Source organism: Saccoglossus kowalevskii, chromosome 1, assembly GCF_978046115.1.
Source record: "Saccoglossus kowalevskii chromosome 1, keSacKowa6.1, whole genome shotgun sequence".
NCBI lineage: Eukaryota > Metazoa > Hemichordata > Enteropneusta > Harrimaniidae > Saccoglossus > Saccoglossus kowalevskii.
The window spans coordinates 39724692-39747580 of NC_140641.1; the positions used below are offsets into that span (position 1 = coordinate 39724692).

Here is a 22889-nt window from a genome sequence, read left to right on the forward strand (position 1 = left end):
TGAGTGGTTCTTCAAATATCAGTGGAACAGTCTTGGAAAAGCTAAAAATCAGCTAATTATCATGCAAATTAGGTAATTAATATTCATAGATTTTTACCAAAACCTAATCAACTCTGCGCATTATCCCAGAGCATCTATGTACCAAGTTTCACCAAAATTTGATTAGTGGTTCTTGAGATAACGGTGGAACAAAAAAAAGTGACATACATACATACATACAGACAGACAGGGTAACTGCAAAGACTCCCTTTTGTGCTTCGCACACGGGAGTCAAAAATGAGGTGCAACTTGATGAAGATTTTATACAGAGCAGTGTATAATAGCGTATGACAGAAATGCACAGCAAACTCAACTCGGCTAACTACACTACAGGGATGGGTGATATCGTGCACACTGCACAAGGAAATTGATACAACAAATGTGCCATAGTAAGTTTACTGCAATATTTCACAACTTTGACAAATAAAAATTCATCCAACTAAAACTTTTTTTAAATGGTTGTAATGCTTAGTTTTTTTACAATATGGTAGTTTCAAAGCTACAAGTACATGTTATTTACAGATTCAATTCATTGGTATAAAAACACAAACTCAATGTCACCGACAGACCACTGTTATAACTGATATATCTGCATTGCTCAATCTCACTAAAATCCAATGTACATTAGTAGGCATGGGATCCAGCCACTTTCTGTCTGATAATTTTTACACCAAACACATGAAGTCAGGCTGAAAGGTCTCTAGAATTTGTCAATGAATCACAGGATGTCATCTTCTAAAACAAAACCAAAACGCAGTTTACAAGTTTTCCTTATTGAACCCTATTGTCAGAATGTGGTAGGCGTAACCAGCTTGGTTACGCATTGATTTAGATCTCAAGTCAACATTATCATATTCAGTTTGATTCAAAATTTGTATGAAAACAAAACAACTCTAGAAATGAACTGATCATACACAATACAAACACCATTCAGAGTTATTTTAGTTTTTCAGTGAGTTATCAAGACAGATTCATTAAAAACATATAATGTGTATAAATAAAATGGCAGATATATTTGTAAACAATGAAAGCCATGAAATATTAAAAATGAAATTACTGATGTACAAATTTATCTTCAGAAAATACCTTTATCCTTGAAAACAGCCCCTCTCAAAGGTCCGAAAAATGAAATCGGGTTAAAATTTAAATGGATGGAATTGATTCTTCTTTACACAGATGCATGACTGAAATGTTACTACACTGACAATTATTTCTCCCTTTTTCTCAAAGGGGTGTTAAACTGATTGGCAGGAACAAATAACTCTGGCCTTTAATATACATGTTAAGTGGTTGCTTTTACTAAGATTTACTACTATTTCTGAACTTTTATACATATCTGAAAATACACCATTGGATTACAAAAATAATTTGAAGATCTAAAAAGGTTTGAAGATTCAGACTGATTGCAATAAATTGAGATTCAGCTATGAGTTGCTGTTTTTCTTCTTAGAATTCCGTTTGCTGGCATGTTTATTTAGGATAGAAACCACTTTGCTCTTGTGTTCAAACACCTTCAACATGCTGTGCCTGGCTTCTGACATCTGTTCCATTGCCAGCTGAGATCTCTGTATATTGCCCTGCAATAATTTGATTCAAAAAAGTCAAACTAATTAGATTTTAGCACATTGTAAACCTTTAAAATCTCAACAAGGTTAATGTGCAACCTTGGCAGACTGAACTGGAAATCTGTACTTACCTGTACAAGTTCTGATATTTGTACCATTTCATCTTCTGGTACAAGCTTACATGGTCTAGATCCAAGACCTTCTTTGATTTCTTTCATTTTGTCAAATACTTCCTGTTCTAGAGTGGTCTAAATAGATACAAAAAAGAGCAAGGACATTATTAAGTTTCATAGTAATCACCTAATTAGAATGTCGAAAAAAATATGGCAGTTACTGATATTGACTTTTGAAAGACAATTTAAGGATGTAGTAGACATAACAGTCACTATTTTATACATTTTTTGTTTATTGTCTATTTTGGTGGCATTTGTCTATCTGCATGCAATGGATGTGTTTCCCACTCAAAATATTAACCAGTACACCCAAAAAAGGCAATTTTAACAAAAAAGTTAGGATATGTGTTTATAACAGCAGACCGCTCACTTTGATTTCAGGATAATCGGCTTTGAGCGCAAACAATAAATATTGACCTAATTTGCATAAGTTGGCCTACTTAGCAACGGAAACAACGCATGCACACCCTGTCTCTGTGATCGTTCTATATTAGTACACCGTGTGTGACACATAAAAAAATTAGCGCTCCTTAAAATTGTTATCAGAATTATTATTAGAGAAGGAAGGAACAAAAAAGGAAGAATATGACTCCAATATCCGAAGAAGCAAAACTTCGTCTCAGAAAAAATAACATCGATCGCGGTTCGGTAAGTTCGGACTCCAACGACGGTGCAACATTTATCTACATGTAGCTCAGAATTGAAGAACTAGAAAAAGTGTCAAGAAGTGCATAAGCAAGGAAATTATCGTCACATGGTGACGATGATGGGGTGGCTGACGATGATGGATCGCCGAGACTGATCGATGTCTACATTTTAAATAGCGAACTTTTTCGGCGCCATTGCGGTGCTCAAGTTGCAACGAAGGGATTTGACATTGGAGGAAGACACACGGCACGGCTGGGGACCCCACTTCCAAATTAAATGTTCAAATTCAGAATATTATTTTTCCTCAGCCGAGAGAATTTTCACGTCTTTTGAAAAACAAGAAAAAGAGTTCCAAGTAAACAGGAAAATGGTGATCGCCGGAAGAGTGATCAGTAAAGGCCGAAGTGTGATGGCAAAATTTGCCAAGTACATGGGTTTACCGGCACCGATCCACGGGGGACCATATAAACAACACGTTGTTGAAGTGGAAAACGGGGCCGAGAACGAACTTGAGAAGGAATTCGTAGAAGCGGCGTCAGTAGAGCTCCGACAAATAAAATTCAAATCAAGAAACGTTTCAATCACCTCACTCCTTATACGGATTGTCTCCGCCCAATTATGACGTCAAATGTTCTGAGCTGAACTGTACTGCATGTTTACTTCCTGCATGGAGCTCCATAATTCCTGTATACCAGGCAGGGTTATCTTTTTACAGGCCGGCTTTGGGTATGGCAAGGTACTTTTTTCACACGTTGTCCCAAACGACAAATTATTTATCACAACTAAATTTTAATATCCAGTAAGAAACTGAGATATAAATACAATTGAATAATCGTTACGCCAGTCCCGGTTGCCGCTCGACCGAACAGCGAAACACATACTCTGTCGGATCGAGCTGTTTCTATCTCTCGTCTCCAGCTAGCACGCCTGCATCTACATTAAGAAGGCACATTTCATTTTATTTTATTATATATATATATATTTTTTTTTTCTAAGGGGGGTGACCGATATGATCGTTGTCAGCAACTTGGACATTGTGTAGAAAACACGCGGCGATTTACACTGATCACAGTTGGCCGACATTAAAAATTGCAGTAGCTGCCATAATAACCCTAGTCGTGCAGTTCCCGGTTACTAAGGAAGTAACCATAATCTCTCATTTATGTCCAGTCAATAAACAACCTTTGTATGCGCATAGAATTACGTAATTTATCTTTAGTAACTGTACAACGCTATTTCGATGAACGAGTCTCGCCAGTGCTTTGGAGCCTGGTTTACGTTGAATATTGACGATACGCTTGATCACTTTGTAACTTGAACCACACAATCTATAAAATAGAAGTATACTCTTCGCCCGAGTGTAACATTTTTTCTCAAACGACGTCCCAAACTGAAAATATTGGCCAGTTTGTTCAGTGGAAAGGTTATTTGCCGTTTCTGCCAAATGAAAACGGACTAATTAGTGAACTACATTATCGAGTACGCTGCGTTCCCTGGGTATCGCATTGGCTTGAATTTTGCATGGGCTGTTCTACCGAAAGTGTCAAACATGCGGGTGAGAGCGTTTTATCCTAACAATAATCGTTGGCGAGAAATCTTGTTATAAACTAAAAGTAAATTGAGTGTAATTCAGTGACCGCGGTCCAACATTTCAAGCTGGTCTCGTGAAATAAATGCATCTCGCTGGGCAAAAATCTTGTCACCTGATTGGATGGGACACCCTGTGGTTAACATTACGATGTTTGTTACTCATCTAACTAGTTCCAGTTTCCTGCAGTACTCTTTTTTTTTAAAAATAACATTTTTGTTTGTTTACTTAGCAGTCACGTGATAACCATTAAATTCTATCCAAAATTACCCAGAATTTCAGAAAGTGTGAGATAAGAGGTTTCATAAAATATATGGTTTACTATAGTTCAGGACAATTCTTATATGAAAATATCAAGCCTAACTATAACATACTTGTTATGTCTACTACATCCTTAAAGGAATTTTAATGTACAGTGTTGAAAATTGTCCACGCTGTTAATTTAAGTTGATTGATCTGATTATATAGTTTAATTACTAGAAATCATGATGGAAAGATCCACTACACGATGAAGTTTCCCAATAGACACTATATACACACACACACAAAAAAACTTTCAAAAATACAATTTTTGGAAAATCACCTCTAAAATCTATACAGGCCAACTAACCCCATGCATATATTTAAAGTGCCTGTGAAATGGCTGCTATTTTCACGCCTAAAATTATCAATTGATACATAAATATTATAAATTTTTATGTTTCTAAGCATGAATTATTTTTTTTAAGTGAAAAAATGTGTTTTAAACTCAGTCTTCGGCAACTTTATTTTTGTGTATTTTAAAACGAGGCATCTCATTAGCTTCTCATTTGCATACAGAAATTCCCCTTGTGACGTCAGAAGGGGAAGTCGCATGGCAGCTTGCATTGCCGATACGTGTAAATAAGGCAAATTTCTTGTGCAGTTTTCTCGTCTTTGACTATATTGTCACTTATGTACTTGTTCGTCGAGGAAGAATAGACCATAATGAACACATAGTATCAATTTTTGTTGCATGGGGTTGAGTTAGATGCGAAATATGTCCGTTCTGGTGTAGCTGGTCACCGTGATCGTCACCGACACCGGCGCACGTTTGTACACTGTCGCTGGACAAAATAGAACTTTCAAAATTGAAATGAAAGAGAACATATTTTGATATTCTGAACATTAGACTGTAGTGATCACTACAAAATAATTAAAAAACGACAAATCACAGTTACTAAATAAATTACAGCCGCGTGGAAATAAATTGACATTTTGTTGAAATAGGCGAACGCGTCAGGTCACGGCGAGGGCAAGTGCGTTAAAAGCGGCGTTTAATTGGATAACAAAAATAATCGAGATCGACATACATACAGATAAATTCAGAGTGGATTCGAGTTAGCGTGATCCATGGCGTGATTGTCATAATTATAACATCGTATTAAAACTTTATTTGGTGGAAACACATTGACCAAGCCCGGATTCTTATTTCAGAAATTATTACGCAGATCAAACTGCAAGCATGGAGGTAAAAAAGAACAGAGGTGTGAATTCGACATTCAACACCAATCACCAAACAATTCAGAAACATTTAGCCTTCGAAAATGAAAACAGTTAGCAGTGTGTAAGGGCTGTGTAATTTCCTGTTTGTCCGACGCTTCGTTTTCGTGTCACTGTCAAAATTATTGCTACCTTTTACTTAACAGGGACTAAATGGTCTCTATAAAAAGTCAACTGATTTGAAACACTTGCCAGACGTCTCTCTCTCTCTTCTGAAATCCGCCTCGGTGATCATGGGCGGGTCCGGAATCTATTTCTTTCAAAAGTGTTGCGTCAGGTTTACGTTCTCGGCGTTTCTCTTTAAACCTAGTCTTTTTTTCCCTCAAAAGAGAACTAAGGTGAAGTGATGTCGCACCTTCGGATCGATTAGAAACGTGTGAATACATACACTATGACTATACGTTTCACTGCAACTGCCCACAACACAACATCTAAAAACTCTCTCTCTCTCAAAAAAAAAAAAAAAAAATAGACAAAAAAAAAGAAAAAACGCCGACCAAAGAATGTATATCGTTTAAAAGTATTCTGAACGACCAGTGTTATTACGGCTCAGGGGTATGACTTCCTCTCACATTTTGTCATTTGGTGGCGCACTTTCGGCGAGAGTCGGAAATCCAGAAACAGTCGACCGTTTCACGATAGGTGGGCGTGGCTACAACACGAGAAATATCCCAAATTTACTTGGATACGAGTAATCATTTTCAGCAAAAAAATCAATAACTACCCATTTCAGTGGGACACAGATCTAAAATGGGAAACGTGAGGGTGGGCATTGCACAGGCACTTTAACTGTGATAGTGATCAGCTGAATATTATTGTGTTATCGACGATGAACGACAGACATTTTGCCACCACTATGACTTTCCCTTTACTTTCATTATGGGCAAGCAAACAAAATCACCCCCATTTTGGCATCAAGGTTTATGATCCATGGCGTGATTGTCATAATTATAACATCGTATTAAAACTTTATTTGGTGGAAACACATTGACCAAGCCCGGATTCTTATTTCAGAAATTATTACGCAGATCAAACTGCAAGCATGGAGGTAAAAAAGAACAGAGGTGTGAATTCGACATTCAACACCAATCACCAAACAATTCAGAAACATTTAGCCTTCGAAAATGAAAACAGTTAGCAGTGTGTAAGGGCTGTGTAATTTCCTGTTTGTCCGACGCTTCGTTTTCGTGTCACTGTCAAAATTATTGCTACCTTTTACTTAACAGGGACTAAATGGTCTCTATAAAAAGTCAACTGATTTGAAACACTTGCCAGACGTCTCTCTCTCTCTTCTGAAATCCGCCTCGGTGATCATGGGCGGGTCCGGAATCTATTTCTTTCAAAAGTGTTGCGTCAGGTTTACGTTCTCGGCGTTTCTCTTTAAACCTAGTCTTTTTTTCCCTCAAAAGAGAACTAAGGTGAAGTGATGTCGCACCTTCGGATCGATTAGAAACGTGTGAATACATACACTATGACTATACGTTTCACTGCAACTGCCCACAACACAACATCTAAAAACTCTCTCTCTCTCAAAAAAAAAAAAAAAAAATAGACAAAAAAAAAGAAAAAACGCCGACCAAAGAATGTATATCGTTTAAAAGTATTCTGAACGACCAGTGTTATTACGGCTCAGGGGTATGACTTCCTCTCACATTTTGTCATTTGGTGGCGCACTTTCGGCGAGAGTCGGAAATCCAGAAACAGTCGACCGTTTCACGATAGGTGGGCGTGGCTACAACACGAGAAATATCCCAAATTTACTTGGATACGAGTAATCATTTTCAGCAAAAAAATCAATAACTACCCATTTCAGTGGGACACAGATCTAAAATGGGAAACGTGAGGGTGGGCATTGCACAGGCACTTTAACTGTGATAGTGATCAGCTGAATATTATTGTGTTATCGACGATGAACGACAGACATTTTGCCACCACTATGACTTTCCCTTTACTTTCATTATGGGCAAGCAAACAAAATCACCCCCATTTTGGCATCAAGGTTTATGAGGGAGATGCTATGTATGTAACCAAGTTAGACAGAAATACATGCACACTAGAGGTCCAGTTCTGTCATGCTGGAAAAACAAGATTTTGGTCCATTTTTTAGCATTAAAATGGTCACCAGTCAGTCGTCTTGGGTTAGATCACAAAGCTAAGTGGTGTGCACCTGTAAATTATGATGTTATGTCTTTTTACCAAGTTTATTTTAAATTTGTGCCCAAACTACAAAATTAAACAAGGCATATAAATACAAGCAGCCTCTCGGCTGAGATAGCTTCGCTGTTAGCAATGCACATTTCAATTAAAGAACGGAAAGTATCATTAAAAAATGAACAATATGTATAGTATCAAAACAATCAGACTTGCAGTTTTCAACAAGATGTGGAAAATATCACTTTTTGCCAAAAATTACAAAAATATTCATCAAAATTAGAGAATTAAAGATATCATCATAAAATGAACAAATCTGAGTTAGAACCACATGTAGTACCTATATATGTAATATCAAAGCAATTGGACTTGAGGTTTTCAACAAGAAGTCAAAAATATCACTTTTTACCAAAAATTACAAAAATATTCACCAAAATTAGAGAATTGAAGATATCATTATGAAATGAACAAATCTGAGAGAGGTCTACCTAAGGTACATATACACCAAGTATCAAAGAATTCAGGTTTGTAGTTTTCAAGAAGAAGTCGAAAAAGTAAAACATTGACACGGACGACGGACAATCACTCATATGATAAGCCCCACTCGACAAAGTCGACAGCGGAGCTAAAAATAAAGATGCACTCACCAAGTCATCAATCTGGGAAGCAATGTGTTGTATTTTCCAACCATTAGCTTTTTGTACTATGCCCTTCTGAGAAGCTATGTCTTGGATTGTTGACTTTTTATCTAAAACAAGGGTTGTGGAAATGAAAGGTTATAGCTGAATAATACTCAACCTAGGATTGATTGAAAGATGCATGCTGAAACACTGCAGTTAAAACAAGTCATTGGAGAGCAGTGCCTGATTTCTTTAATAGGCAACCAAACAAACCATGATAGTCTGTTAAATTGTACTACAGTATAAACACTTGAGTAGGCGACACTCAAATTTAGGCATCAGGAAAGAGTGAAAAGCCTTAATTTGGTTCTAAAATAGGCGTCACAAAATGTTAAAAAATTACAGTCAATCAAAAAAAAACTGATGGGACAACAAAAAAATTACTTAGTATGAAACACGAATGCATTGCTTAATAGCCAATGATCATGGTCAGTAGCACAATCCAGTCATGCTGAGTTTCACAAGTGAATTACTTACTTGTTTTTGAAGTGTTGCAATTGTTGATCATTACTCAGTAGTGATTATAATAACGTACAAAAAATTTCATCGTAAGCCAAATATTTTGGTCACATGTAAACGTTCGATGTGATATGATATTCACCATGTTTTTTCCATACACGAGTTGACCTTAAACTGCGTTCTTTGACCTGATTGGTCAAGTCGCTAACAATCAAAATGCTGGATGGTGCCAATGTGTTTGAATTACCATAGCTCATTTAAATATGATAGTTCAGCGACTTCATGATGAATGCAACACGAAAAAGATTTACCGATGTCGTAGTGCGATCTTTTGGCTTTGATTTTGATGGGAAAACAGCATATTTTTTTTTAAGGTTTTAGTTCTTGTTTTTGGAAGATAAACTAAGCATTGAAGAAGAATTTTACCTTTTAATGGTGATAACAGCTCACTGTCAAAACAGTATATTACACTCTAATCTAGGCGTCAGGAATAATTGAAATGTTTGAAAAATGATGCATATTCAAGAGATTATACGATACTTCTTTTGAAAACTGCATGGTGCAATACAATGTCACATAAGCTCTTGGGTTATATGAATAAATGTGCATTTCCAGCAAGATATAGTCGTGACATATTTATTTCACAGGATGACCTAGCAGCAAAAACTATTCTTACTCACCTTTAACCTTGACATCTGCATATCTATGAAAGTGATGAACTGCAGGATTCCACGACTGTCTGTACATTTCTAATAAATTCTTATATGGCCTTTTCAAATACTGAATATACTTCACTTCTGTGTATGAAATTATAGAATGATTTATATAAATCACCTGTATATAGTGAAGGAATGAAGGAACTAAAAATTCAATACAGAAACAGATATATAGCACATCCATATGCATTTTGCTGCACTGCTGTTACTGTGTTAAAATGAAGTAAGGCTTCTTATACTTGAACACTGCAAGGAGGGGGCACAGGAAATGACCTCTTCATATCGCTAAAACTGCCTGTTAGGGTGAATATTTTGAATATTTGTATGATGTCATATTACAATAAAAGTTTCAAGACATTCCTGCTAAACCCCACACAAAAAAAAGACCTATCTGGTATTTGAAACAAATACTATGTACCAAGGGGATTAGTCAGAAACACAAGTGTACCTTTTGCCTGTTTCTTATCATCTTTTGATTTGTCTGTAGATTTCTTGGGCGTCAAGAGAGGTCTGGGGTCTCCTTCATCAGCTTCATCTGTTGAATTACTTTCAACCATATCATGATCTTCAGTGGCCACACTAAAACAAAGTAAAATGTTATCAGTATAGACTTTCTCACAGATTTGTGAAGATGTACCCATAGCCAATATGGTTGAACAAATAAAACATATCTTGCACAGTGAGTTACCAACAGTTACTGTGAATTCAATTACACTTACATATGTTGTTGTTTTCTTGGTTTCTTTCTCGGTGAAGCCCCCATGGTATCTATAGTAACTGTAGTAGTACTCTGAGGCACGCTAGTATTCAATGCAAGCACTCCCTCAATAATCGTATCTGGTTCTTGTTTAATTCTAATCACATCATTATTGGCCAACATGGTGTTTGTACTGCTGTCAACAACATTCATTTCAACACTTTGCTGACTTAAACTTAATCCATCACTAAAAGGAAATATTAGAAATGTTTAGCAACAGTTACCGTGAGACAAGTACCACAGTTGTTGTACCGCCTCATACGGGTCTATCTATGTTTTTATTGTTGATGATTTCTTAATATTAACACTAAAATGTGGTTACTTAAGGTTTTAAAAACTTTGCCGTCGTGAAACATCGCTGTAAAAGCAATTCTTTCAAGCAGTATATGAATGAAATGTTAAATCACTTGTAGGTGAAATACTCAAAAAAATAAATAACTAAACAGCAGTCTAATAATTATTTGAGACAGTTACCTTGGCTTGGGTGAACTGGTGGCAGATAATGTTGACTGCGACGAATCTGTTTTCGGACTTCCTGGTTGGCTGCCAGTCGGCGTACTTACAACTGGTTTACGTAGACTAGATAATTAAAAGAGAAGTAGAAGTCAACCAAATATTCGCTGAACGTCTCACATGCTGTTTAAATTCTACTCTGGTTTGAATATCTTACCCTTCATTTGTTCTTTTTCTCAGTATACTGGGTCTCGGTGAAGCACTAGGGTTTGCTAAGTTATTTGACGATATGGTCGTACTGCTACCAATATTCATTAAGCTACCAGCACCTGCATACATTCCTCCTATACCAGCACTACCATCCACAGGCAACCCTGAATAAGAGATAAATACATAACACTCAATTACAGTTCTTGAGCCAAAAAAGTACCAGCTATTGATTTCAATACAAAGACTGTTAAGGCAGCCAACAATTTTCATCAACATGCATGTATGATGAGACATCAACTGACATCTATGATAAAGTAGGGAAAGACAGGGAAACCTGCAGAAGAAATATTTTCGTGCAAAATAGTGTCACTATTTCCCTTGTTCTTTTGGTGCATAGATTTCATTGTTTTTACGCATTGTTAATGCTTTCATAGAACATGTTTTTGCTACTGAACTCAATGATTTTTCATTTATCTATACCATAAAGCTCTGATCACCGTAACATTGCCAGCTGACAGCACTGCACTGCAATGCAATGACACTTACTATGAAGCTCTTTAATATCAATGAACATTTATAATATTTAGATAGGCACATGAAATTTAATCTCATGGGAAAATAGGAAAAATATACTCCAAGTGGAAAGAAAAATGATGCTAGAGTCAACTTAAGCAGATCTCCATGCAGAGAGACTAGTGGAAGGCTCTAGTGGATGACTAGTGTGTGCCTGGGCATTAGGGGGACTATATTTAAAACAACACTGCTCAATGTATAGCAATGTTGTTAGTAAAACAGTTATGAAAATTGCAACATTGCCTAGTAGATTACTCTCGCAATGACGGCAAGATTTCGCACTTTCACAAGTCAAAGTAACACTTGGTCACATACCTTCTATAAATGTGTTAGTAGAGCTAGAATCTAATGAACTGTTATGGATGTACTCACCTTCACTAGCAGTAGCAATGGTGCCTGGTATAGGAGCCATTTGTTGCCTCTGATCTACAGGCATTAAATTCAATGGATTTATACGTACAGGTGCTGCACCAACAGTTGCAGCATGAGCTGCAGCCGCCATTGCTGCTGCAGCCACGGATGAACCTTGAGGAGCTGAAGAAACAGGCAGATGATTGAAACCAACTACCCATTAATAAAGAAGAGGGCAAAAGAAACAGAGCAGAAAGAAAGAAAGAGTGCTGGGAGTTAATACACTACACAACAAAATAAACTAATCAAACAAAAACAACACATAACATGAAGTAAGTGATTGAAATTCTATTCATTCCACATGAGTCATGCAGGTATAGAACATCATGCACAGTAAATCAGTCAGTTAATTACAAAACTACATGCTAGCACCAACACTGATTTGATTTAATTAATTAATGTTGAAAATACTAGTTGCAATTTGAGATACTCTTTAATAGATATATTTTAGTCTTGTGACTATTGCATGAAATATTTGATGGTATGAACATGCATAATTAATGGCAAGTATTTGAGAATTCGCCCTTATTCTGAAATTTGATTCTTTGAGAATCCACACACGTTGAAACTCTTATTCAAAAGTTAACAAAGAAAATTGTTAACGCAACTAAGAAGTTTCTTACATATTTCAACAATTTGTACAAATTAAGACATAAAATCTTTTGAATAGTCTGAATGATCTCAGAGTGCGACTTTCAAAATACATACAATATTAATTCAACATGTAAATAAATTTATACAATTATTATTCTCCATATTTTAGCTGAATATGCGCTGAGATTGACATGATATCTCCAATATTTCTTCTATCACTTTTTACCAAAAATGACAAAAATAATCATCAAAATTAGAGAATTGAAAATATCATCACAAAATATACAAATTTAAGAGGTCTGCCCAAGGTACATATACACCAAGTATCAAAGCAGGAATTGTAGTTTTCAAGAAGAAGTTGACACAGATTTAGACGATCACTCATATGATAATCTCCACTTGACAGTCAACAGCGGAGCTAAAAACTTGTCATTTCAGAATCTCACTAAATTATGTAAATTTTTTGAAATGTTTTCATCCTATTTCACTGAGCAAAATTTTGAGATATTAAGAAATTATCTCATCGTAAAAAAGTGTAAAAATGACAGTTTTGACCATTGTTAATATTATTTTGGACTCTTGCATCTCCAAAAATTGACTGATGACCTCATTTTTTTCACTGATGATGACCACAACATAAAATCTATAATTTGGTTTAAACTTCTTTCACAGTACTAAAGACAGATTAATGCTTTTGGAATGCCAAGATGGATTACTCACCAAAACCTGGTCTCACAGCACTAGTAAATGGAACACCATACGAATGCATTGCATATCCTGTAAATAAAGTAACGTATTAGAAGCAGGCTTCTATACTATATAATGATCTTAATTATTAGATTAGCTGATGGGTAGGCCAATACCACAGTATACAATGGTGAACCTGAGGAGGACACTGTTTGTGAAATCAGAGGGGTTTACAACACTAATTTACTAAGTATTTTTGTTGGAAAACTTACCGAGTGTTGGGTCATATGTAGGTGGTAATAGATAAGTATGTGCACCGGTGTACTGTGCAGCATGCGACATAGCTCGAGTATCTGATGTCACAGCAGATACAGGTAGACTTGCTGCTACTGTAGAGATCATAGCTGGATTTGGTGAAGAACGGTGAGCTGCTGCTGCCGCCAGAAACATACTGGGTGACTCACTGGGGAAATCAGGTTGAGTTCGTGGTGAATGGGGCAACTGTTGTTGTCTTGGGTAAACTTTTGCTGAAGAAAAACATCCACATGTTGAGTTAGTTTGAATACTCTTCATACAGCATATTAAATTATTAAATGTATTGCTTTAGCCAAAAATCAACCACTTGATTAAACCTAAAATACTTTACAGATGCACAATAATATTGTTTATTCACATCCCTTTGTATTTCTGGAATGGCATGTTAAGTTTAGGTGAATGCTCTTCAAATTTTGAGTAACTTGGCCAAAACCCAAATATATAAGTTGTGACATTTGCAGTTGTATTGACTGAAAGCTGATATATTTCACAATTTATCAACCAAGTTATTAATTCTCTTCACTACAACAAATGCTTTCATGCATTGCTTCATTTGAATTTTGCTTCAGGTGCATGCAAACCACAACTAACCTAGGAAATAGGTAATGTCACTGAGACGCAGTGGTGACTTAAGTATATAATCATTCTATAAATGGCAGCTTTAATCTTAATGAAAAATGCTTCACATCAAATATTAATTTTGTAATACACATTTAGTCTATCTTCAATAGACGAACAGGGAATCCCATGTGTAACTTGATGACGAAAAATCAATCAAACCTAATCTATGACACCGCTTGATGATGATGATGACATTGAATTGACACAGCAGATATCTTATGAATACTGTAGCTTTTACATTTATTATATTACACATATTAATTGACAGCCAAAAACAATACAACTTTTAAAGGAAGAGCTGTCTTTGTACAAAAAGTTTACATAGTACAACTTCACATCATAGAAACTATTTGCAGACTGCAAAGAAAACAAGTCTATGTTTTATTCAATATAGGTTCAAGAGATAAAACAAGATGTGTCATTTGTAGATCACTTTTGTTTACCTTCAGATTACACAAGTGAATGGGTGCAGTGTGTATGAGCATGGATTCTTTTTTAGCTTCATGGTCTGAGCATAATGCATGAACCCTGATGAAATATTAAAACTTGATTAGCCACACTGGAATGAATGACACAAGTAAATCATCTGTTTCATCGGGCTAACAGTGGGATATTTCTACTACATTTAGACATGGTGTAAACATCTTGTGTCAGCAATAACCATAACTAGATGACTAATTAATGCTTTGGAGTATGCAACCAATGTGAGTTTTCTTGCAATCAACACGTTTTCTGAGCACCATGCTTAGAATTATCTTCCAGTTGATAATCTGGAGATGTTCAAATAAACAGAATACATGTAAGCTTACCCACTGGAATGTTAGATGTGACAGTTGTCACTTGTGTATTAGAAGATGTGTTCCCTGGCGTGAGAGATGACCTCATGTGCGAGAATATTGATGCTGTAAATAAAAACAATTATTATTAGTAAATGTTATACATACAAACTTTTTATCACTTTTCACAAAATAAACCTGCATTATTTTTTTATAGATATTTTTTTTTTTAAAGATTGTGATCAAGACCTGTTTCCAATCATAAAACTATGAGCTTCTATTGTATTATAACTACGGGGGTAGTTATGTTACAGCACATTAAGCTGTGTGACAGTATTATCTGAAACTACTTACTTGAGGCTGGTACAGTAACAACTGATGCAGTGTGAGGAGATGACACTTGCAATGTACTACTGGTGGACATTGTAGGTGGGACTGTAGCTGCCACACTTGTAACACTTGTCGTTGTAGAAATAATAGGTTTAGGAATATTTATCGCTGAAAGCGAAGCCAGATATTTCGCCTGCATGTGATGTCCGGTTAATGTGATGGGTGGTGGCAATGTAATTGTTGGTGTTAATAGGTTTGGCAATGTGACAGATGTCGCCCTAGAGAGATCTTGTCTGAGCGCTGCTTGTATTGTTGGAGGTACAAGTTGTGACTGGGGCAGTGTTTGGGTCATACTTGGTTGTGAAACCTGTGTCTGAGGTTGAGTCTGTGGGTGGGTTTGAGTTTGTAAGTGTGATTGTGAATGGGTAGCAGGCAATGGCTGTGGGTGCAGGCTCAATCCAAGCGTTGACTGCAGATGAGATGTAGGCCTGTGAATAGATGGAGATACTCTAATTAGAGCTGTGTGAAAAATTAGTTAGACGACATAATAGTTGGTAAAGTCCTGCACTATTGAATAGTAAAAGTTGTAGAAGGTAAAGTTAAGGAAACACACTTTTACGAAATTCCATTTTTTTTATGACAAACATGCACATGTACGATGATGAAACACAAAGGTCTCATAAGAAGATTAAATGATAACTCCTCACAAAGTAAATCTGGTGACTGGTGGGACTCCTGGTGTCACAGTGCCCTTACCGTGAACGATAACGTTCATCAATTCCTTCATTTTATTGACTCACCTTGGCCCTTCTGATGATACTGTGAGAGGTGTAGATGAGGTTATTGGGGATGCACTCCTTGGTAAACTTGATGCAGATGAGAGCCTCTGAAATGACAAAATCAAGACGACTATGTGATAACACAGCTAGGAACTAGATGAACAATGGGAATAGAATGGGTTATTTGTGTTGGATTTTTGTCTGAACCACCTAAAATCTTGCCATGTAGACTTTTTCTAATTCATCTTTTGTAACTTAACTGACCTAGAAAGTACAGAATGGATGAGGTTTACTCAGAAGCATCATCCTAGAGATTGTGAAGGAAGGAACCTTATGGTCATGCAGGAAAGAAACCTGTCTGGTGTGCATCACAAACCAATCTTAATGTGATAAACTTTACAATGAATATTGACTATGATAAAGTCATACATGTACAAACAAATGTGTATGAAATTGCTGAAAATTCAATTACATTGTATCTACAGAAATGTTGAGGTGTTTTTTTTACAAATACCATAACTGTATGGCAGTTGTCAGGGTTGTCAACAGATTGACACACCCTGTTATTTGAAATAGCTGCCCTGTTTAAATTGTCAGCACCCTGGTCCCAGACAAAGAATGGTTAACAAAACAGATCATTACCCTCTGACGATGATCTGTCGTGCTAAGGGCAACTGGTTTTATTTTTTGGAGCTGTAACTGAAATTTTCGGCTTGTTATCGTAGCAGGTCACCGGGAGCAAAAAGTCTTTTGAAAACATGTGGCCAAGAAAATTAAGTGCCATACCCATATTTTTACTGTCAAGGTGACTTCAAATATATAAAATTGATATCGGTAAAACCATTCGTTATGTTTGCTGTGACCTATAGCAGCAGCAACGTCACCGTCAAGCGGAACAAAGGCAGCCCAGGGTTTTCATTAAGAGGCGGCCGCTGGCCAGAAGCCCAAATTGGCTGTCTACTTTCTTGACCTCTGACCACGTACAACAGTCTCACTTTGCACTGCCAAGAGTCTTTTTATTTATTTTTTGGCCTGTTACAGGATGATGGCCAGCTATTAAATGCTTGCTTAAATGTTTATATTTTAAGTAATGTCACCATTTAAAGTTGAATTTTCTTTAAATCACAAATTAAGAACCCTGGTAAAACAGCAATGCTTTCAAGTCACATCATAAGTGGAGGAAATAAATTTACTTCTGTTCTTTTTTGGAACAAATATTCTTGTTGTTTTTAGTGTTAATTTGTGACTTTATCCAATCAATAGTATCAGGGTTCACGCAGTCGAATGAACTGTTTCTGGGTCATAGTCGTTTTCATAGTAGCAGAAAAACTTTGATTTAAATGAAAATTATTCTTTTAAGTATATATTGTTTTTATACAAAATCTTATTATTTTGATAGGTCAAAAATCTTCTACCGTATTTATCCGGGTAAGCACCCATGCCCGGGCAAATGCCACCCCTCTCTCCAATTCTGATACAATAAAGAAATACGCCCAGGTTTTTTTTTTTACACAACAACCTAATGTTTTGTTCATTGTATTAACAATTGACTTCCTTGCAGTCCTGTTGTGATTCTGATAAAAATTCCTCAACAATAAATGTTTATTGCATAAAACGAGGGGTGAATGCAAAATAGCTGTGACAGCTACAAATAGGTAATTTTGATTTCTACCTTCAGGTCATCGTCCGAATCCCACGGCCCCGTGTCTTCAACCTATAGGCTCCTACACAATACCATGCGGGAACGCATAGGCTATGGTAATTGCGTATCTTAAGCAGTGAGATCTGATTGGGCGCGCCTCGAAACAAGGCACCCAACCAGCTTGGACGTACCAAATTATAAAACAAAATTCCACTTCCTGTTTTTGATGAAGACATCCTTCCCATACAAAACTGCATCAAAGAGGTATTTGTAACACGCACAATTTACATTTATTTTTCAAGATTTTTTATCAGAATTATAACAGTCAGCAAGTCTACAAAAATGTATATCGAAGCATAAACGGTAGTTCTCTTTTTGAAATATGTCATGGCCCTGAAAAGGGCCTTATGATTCAACCAAATCTTACAGTATATGTAAGGCTTTAGCGTCATCGACAATGAAACTAATGTTGCAATATTGTAGGAACCCGCACCCAGAAGAGTAAATTATATCATGTTGTTATGGTTTTATAAAATATTTGGTAGGAGCTTGTGAATTCATAACTAGAGCCAGCAATTTTGCAATGTCACGACAAAAAACAAAATTTCCTATTTCAAGCCCATCGCAATATCCAACAGCCGGGACTTGCTGAATGACGACTTTCACCATGATTGATGAGCATCTAGTCTGATAAGAAAGCAATGTTAAGTTGACCTCTACTTTCTACTTTCGGTAGAAGGTACATACCTGTAACGAAGCCTGCAGGGACACTGGCATGACAGACTGTACAGTTGTTGTTGGTGAAAGTCCACTCATAGTCTGTGGTCTTAACATAGCTGTGGTGATTCCACTTTTTGGTGCTGACAGAGTTGCAGCAGCTGCTGCACCTGAAGAAAGAACAAATCACGACATATATCATCAGTATATTTTGATAGCAAGCAAAAACATGCGGATGATAGATGATTTCATACAACCACTGTGATGTGAATAATTATCATGGTTGAAGGTTACACAAAATGGCATTCATGATTGCCCACATTTTTGGAGCTGATTACCAAGAGAGAGTGATAAAGACAAACAGTTGTTAAGAATTATTAAACATGGAAATCAAGGATCAAGCCTGCTGCAAAAAAAAAATATGAGCGCAGAAAAAAAAAATATGAGAGTAGGAATGAAACAGTTAATGAACACAATTTTCCAGGTAGTAAATAACAGTTCACCTTTAAAACCTCACAGTTAAAGTGGGAGGGTTGTCACCTGCACATGCGTCAGATGACCATAGCGTGTCATTGTTTACAAACAAGCGTCTACCCATGAGCCTTTGCATTTTAGCGCGTGTTGTTATTGTCGCTTGGGATTCGGTTCCCGCGTGTGCGCAGGTGACGATCCTCTCGCTTTAAGGTCATAAGTTAGAGAGAATAAACATTTAATGTGTATAAATGTTACCCACATAATATGATAGTTAATAATCATATGAACTGAACATGTCTATCACAGAGGTGATGTACAACATTGGTATAAAGCATTAATGATCATAATAGTGTAAACCATTTAGCAAAATAATAGTTGTACCACAATGTGCTTGATATGGGTCACAATGCAATACATTGTTTGTCAACACACAATTTGAACACATCGTGTGAGAATACTGAAGGACTCCAGCAAAATATTTACTGCTTGACAATTTTGTGATCTTCCTTGACCCACATAACTCGCTTAGTAAAAGCAGTTTACAGCCAGTACTGGTCAGTAGATTACTACTTACAAATTACTAGATGAAATATATATTACAAGTTGACGTACATGTACATTGAATGCGAAGAAAATACACATAAACTTAAAGTTGTATTGTCAGCAAAACTTAGTTTAATACCCTTTTTAATTGTTATTTGGCAGTGACTATTCTATTCACCCTGCAGCGATGTAAATAAAAGATCTGTTTTCACTATTCTTCCTGCAGCATCCAAATTGGCCCAAAATTCAAATCTAAAAATTACATCATTTACAGCTTGCTAACACAACTAACTTTAAAGAAGTACGTAATGTTCAGTTGGATACTGCAATACCTCAAAAATAAAATAGTTGTTGTATAAATTCTAAAGGGAGTGACCTAAATGGCTATGCAGGAAACAACTGAAGAATACAGACATCTAAGACTAATCTTAGTGGAAAGTGCATCAAATATTGATTTTGTAATCTTTGATTGTCAAAAAGAGAATCCTGTGACTTGATGACACCCTAAGATGCTGAAAACTCAATCACAACCAAAGCTACATACCGGTAACTGCTCAGTGACGTTTGGCTATTGGCAAGGGTGAATACCATAGCTGTGGTATTTCATTACAATACACATATCACTTAAGAAGTCAAAATTTTGTCAACAACACAACTTTAAATTACTGTTACAATAGCATGTGGAGTCAAGGTTTAGTAGTTAAATATATAAACACGATTCTTGAATTACACAAGACAAGCTACTTCAGTCCAGATATCATTTTTCATGTCTTCTTTCAACAAATTTATTGCAGTGCTATAAAATCACGGGCAGCAGCTGCAAACACTCTGGCCTTTCCACATTCTGACAAGCGTATAATTTGTTCTAAAGATGTTTATAAAATATCTATCTAAGCTATCAATTACTGACACAGAGCTTCACCTGAAAATGTAAACTTCAGTCAAATTATGAAGGTTTTGTAAAAGCCTTGAAAGCTAAAAATAAGGACCACACAAATATTACCCCACAGTTTACAGACGTCAAACAATGCTTTGGTTGTCCAAGTACTATTATTTGAGGTACATATGAATTAGAAAGTCCATATAAACAAAAGGGCCTAATTATAGAGTATTTTCCTCTAAGTTGAGAAAGAGCACTTACTATTAGGAGTAATAACTTGGGGTGGATAATGGACTGAAGGTAGGTACTGTACTGTAATGCAAAAAGTAATTTGTTACACATTTCATCTGCATAACTATACTATTAAGGAATTTCTGATATGGTTTCCCATTCACACAGAGCTGGAAAACAGTGTCTGAGGGATACATTTGTACCTAGTACCATAACCAGAAATAGATGGTTTTCTCAGTGGTTGACACAAGGTGAAATCCTTTTCAAAGGTCACCCTACTTCAGGAATTATACTTCATAGATGGAACTAGGTAATCAGTACATTTTAAGTATCAGCTCTCATTTACTCTGTACCACAACCAATGGACATTCTGGAATTTCTGTGGTTATATGCCATAATGATAATAGTTGTGGCATGGTATACAAGATAAAGTACAGACAACACCGAATATGTGATAAATCGACTAAGACAAACTAAGCTATGCATATTCATAACATTTTGATTGGCCAAAACCATGACTTAATGAATACTTAAATAGTAACTATTGAACTAAATGCACCACGCCTCAACAATTTGTATTTCAATATACCGTACTCGACCACGTTAGCGCCCATGCACGGGCAAGCGCCCACCCCCACTTTTGCGCAATTTTTATATTTGGGGTCACATTCGGCAAAGCGCCCACCCCTTCAAAATGCAACTAATTTAAAACTTGGTCTTGCGTAACGAATCTTGGTAATCGTTTTTATATGATACAGCCAGGGATTGCGTTAACGCGGAATTACGCGTCCGGGAAGCATAGTTTTTCTGTGGGACGCATGAATTTTTCAACTGGTGAGTCCCTGGGACGCATCCGGTAAGCACACGTCTCGGTCGTATTATGATAGGTCTAAAGGCATTGTGTGCGTTTGCGATGCCATTGTCCCGCATACAAAGTTCATAGAGCTTTTAAATTCACGTACAATACTGTGCCATTGTCTTCAAAAACACCTATTAGCATCTACATTTCACAATGGAAAGTGTGAAGTCCCGTCTGAAGTACGGCGAGACAGTCAATACTGAGACCTGCTAATTTAACCGCCTAAAACTTACAATGTCACCCAGGGTAATTTTTCTCCAAAAAATTACTTTAACGAACCTGGTACGTGAAATAAACTTTATTTTCCTAATTTAATTGGTAACGAAATTATATTCTAAACAAAGTAAAAACGATCACAACTGCCGAGCAACAAATGATCACGGTTGCGCAATCCAGTCATGCTGAGTTTCACAATTGTTGATTATTATTCAGTAGTGATTATAATAACGTTTAAAAAAAAACAAATTTGTTGAATTGTAATGAAATGCAAATAAAATTCAACTTCGTTTCGTCGTAAGCAAATAATTCCGGACGCAAATTAACGCTCGATGCTGTCGAGTATCCGCCATGTTCCTTGTCTTGCATGGTTGACCTAATACTAGTAGGTCAAATCTCCAATTAACCAATAAAAATGCTGGATAACGCCAACGTGTTCAAATTACCATAGCTCATTTAAATATGTTAATGTTATTTAACACAACGCGGAAGAGATTTGCCGATGTTGTAGTACGATCATTTGGCTTAGATTTTTACAGGAAAACGGCATGATTTTTTTTTTCAAATCAAAAAATAGTTGTTTTCAAAAGATAAACTAAGCGTTTGAAGACTAATTTAACATAATTTACAGTGACAACAACTCGAACCGAAACGAAGTTTGCGCACTCACGCTAGTCACAAAAAACGTACTCTTGAAATTGAATAAAAACTTAAACTCTATTTTAGGCGTCAGGAAAGATTGAAATGTTCGAAAAATGACGGCAAAATATTTAAATAACAAATATTAAATAAAATCTGCCGAAAAATCGCCGATTTCTTGGTCCCATTTAATTTTTTTTTTAAACCATAACTGCCCAGATGCGAATTTACTGCAGAATCTGGTACTACTGAGTACTAGTATGTACAAATTTTGGGTGTATTGTTTTCTGGGGGCAATATTAATCGAAACAATGAACTATTTAATTATATAACACAAGTGACTTTGGGGAAAAAATAATCACTTTTCTAGAAGCCATGGATCGATTCGTTATTTGCAAGATCGCCTCCCCGGCAGGTTCCATGTGGCAATGCCTTTTCTTGTCAGAATCGTATTAAGTCTAAGTTAAGTCTGACACCAGCTCATTTATCTTGGCTTATGAAGAACTTGAAGGTAAACCCAGTAATGATTTAAAATTTTTACAAGCAGCATTACATTTTAATAACAGTAAAAATAGAAGTAAACCATGTAAATAATGCAGATTGCTGACATGTAAAGGCTGGAATGAACATGTAAATAAAGTA

The 22889-nt window shown here is 36.3% G+C and overlaps 1 protein-coding gene across 5 annotated transcripts in view; it reads right to left on the minus strand.

Annotated features, from left to right (window-relative positions):
- Nucleotides 1-419: 419 nt before the first annotated feature.
- LOC100370716 (uncharacterized) overlaps nt 420-22889 on the minus strand; it is a 31361-nt gene continuing 8891 nt past the window's right edge. For 2 of the 5 annotated variants that reach the window (XM_085501972.1, XM_085501971.1), the window contains exons 4-19: nt 20564-20614; nt 18436-18575; nt 16068-16153; nt 15292-15755; nt 14971-15063; nt 13498-13752; nt 13259-13315; nt 11906-12097; nt 10968-11124; nt 10772-10876; nt 10260-10484; nt 9989-10119; nt 9505-9621; nt 8333-8433; nt 1736-1852; nt 420-1616 (exon numbers count right to left, since the gene is read on the minus strand). In XM_085501972.1, coding sequence (XP_085358098.1) covers nt 1464-1616; nt 1736-1852; nt 8333-8433; nt 9505-9621; nt 9989-10119; nt 10260-10484; nt 10772-10876; nt 10968-11124; nt 11906-12097; nt 13259-13315; nt 13498-13752; nt 14971-15063; nt 15292-15755; nt 16068-16153; nt 18436-18575; nt 20564-20614 — 2444 coding nt within the window. In that variant the 3' untranslated portion in view covers nt 420-1463. The remainder of the gene's footprint in view (nt 1617-1735; nt 1853-8332; nt 8434-9504; nt 9622-9988; nt 10120-10259; nt 10485-10771; nt 10877-10967; nt 11125-11905; nt 12098-13258; nt 13316-13497; nt 13753-14970; nt 15064-15291; nt 15756-16067; nt 16154-18435; nt 18576-20563; nt 20615-22889) is intronic. The other 3 variants (XM_085501974.1, XM_078011017.2, XM_085501973.1) reach the window with 3 other exon arrangements.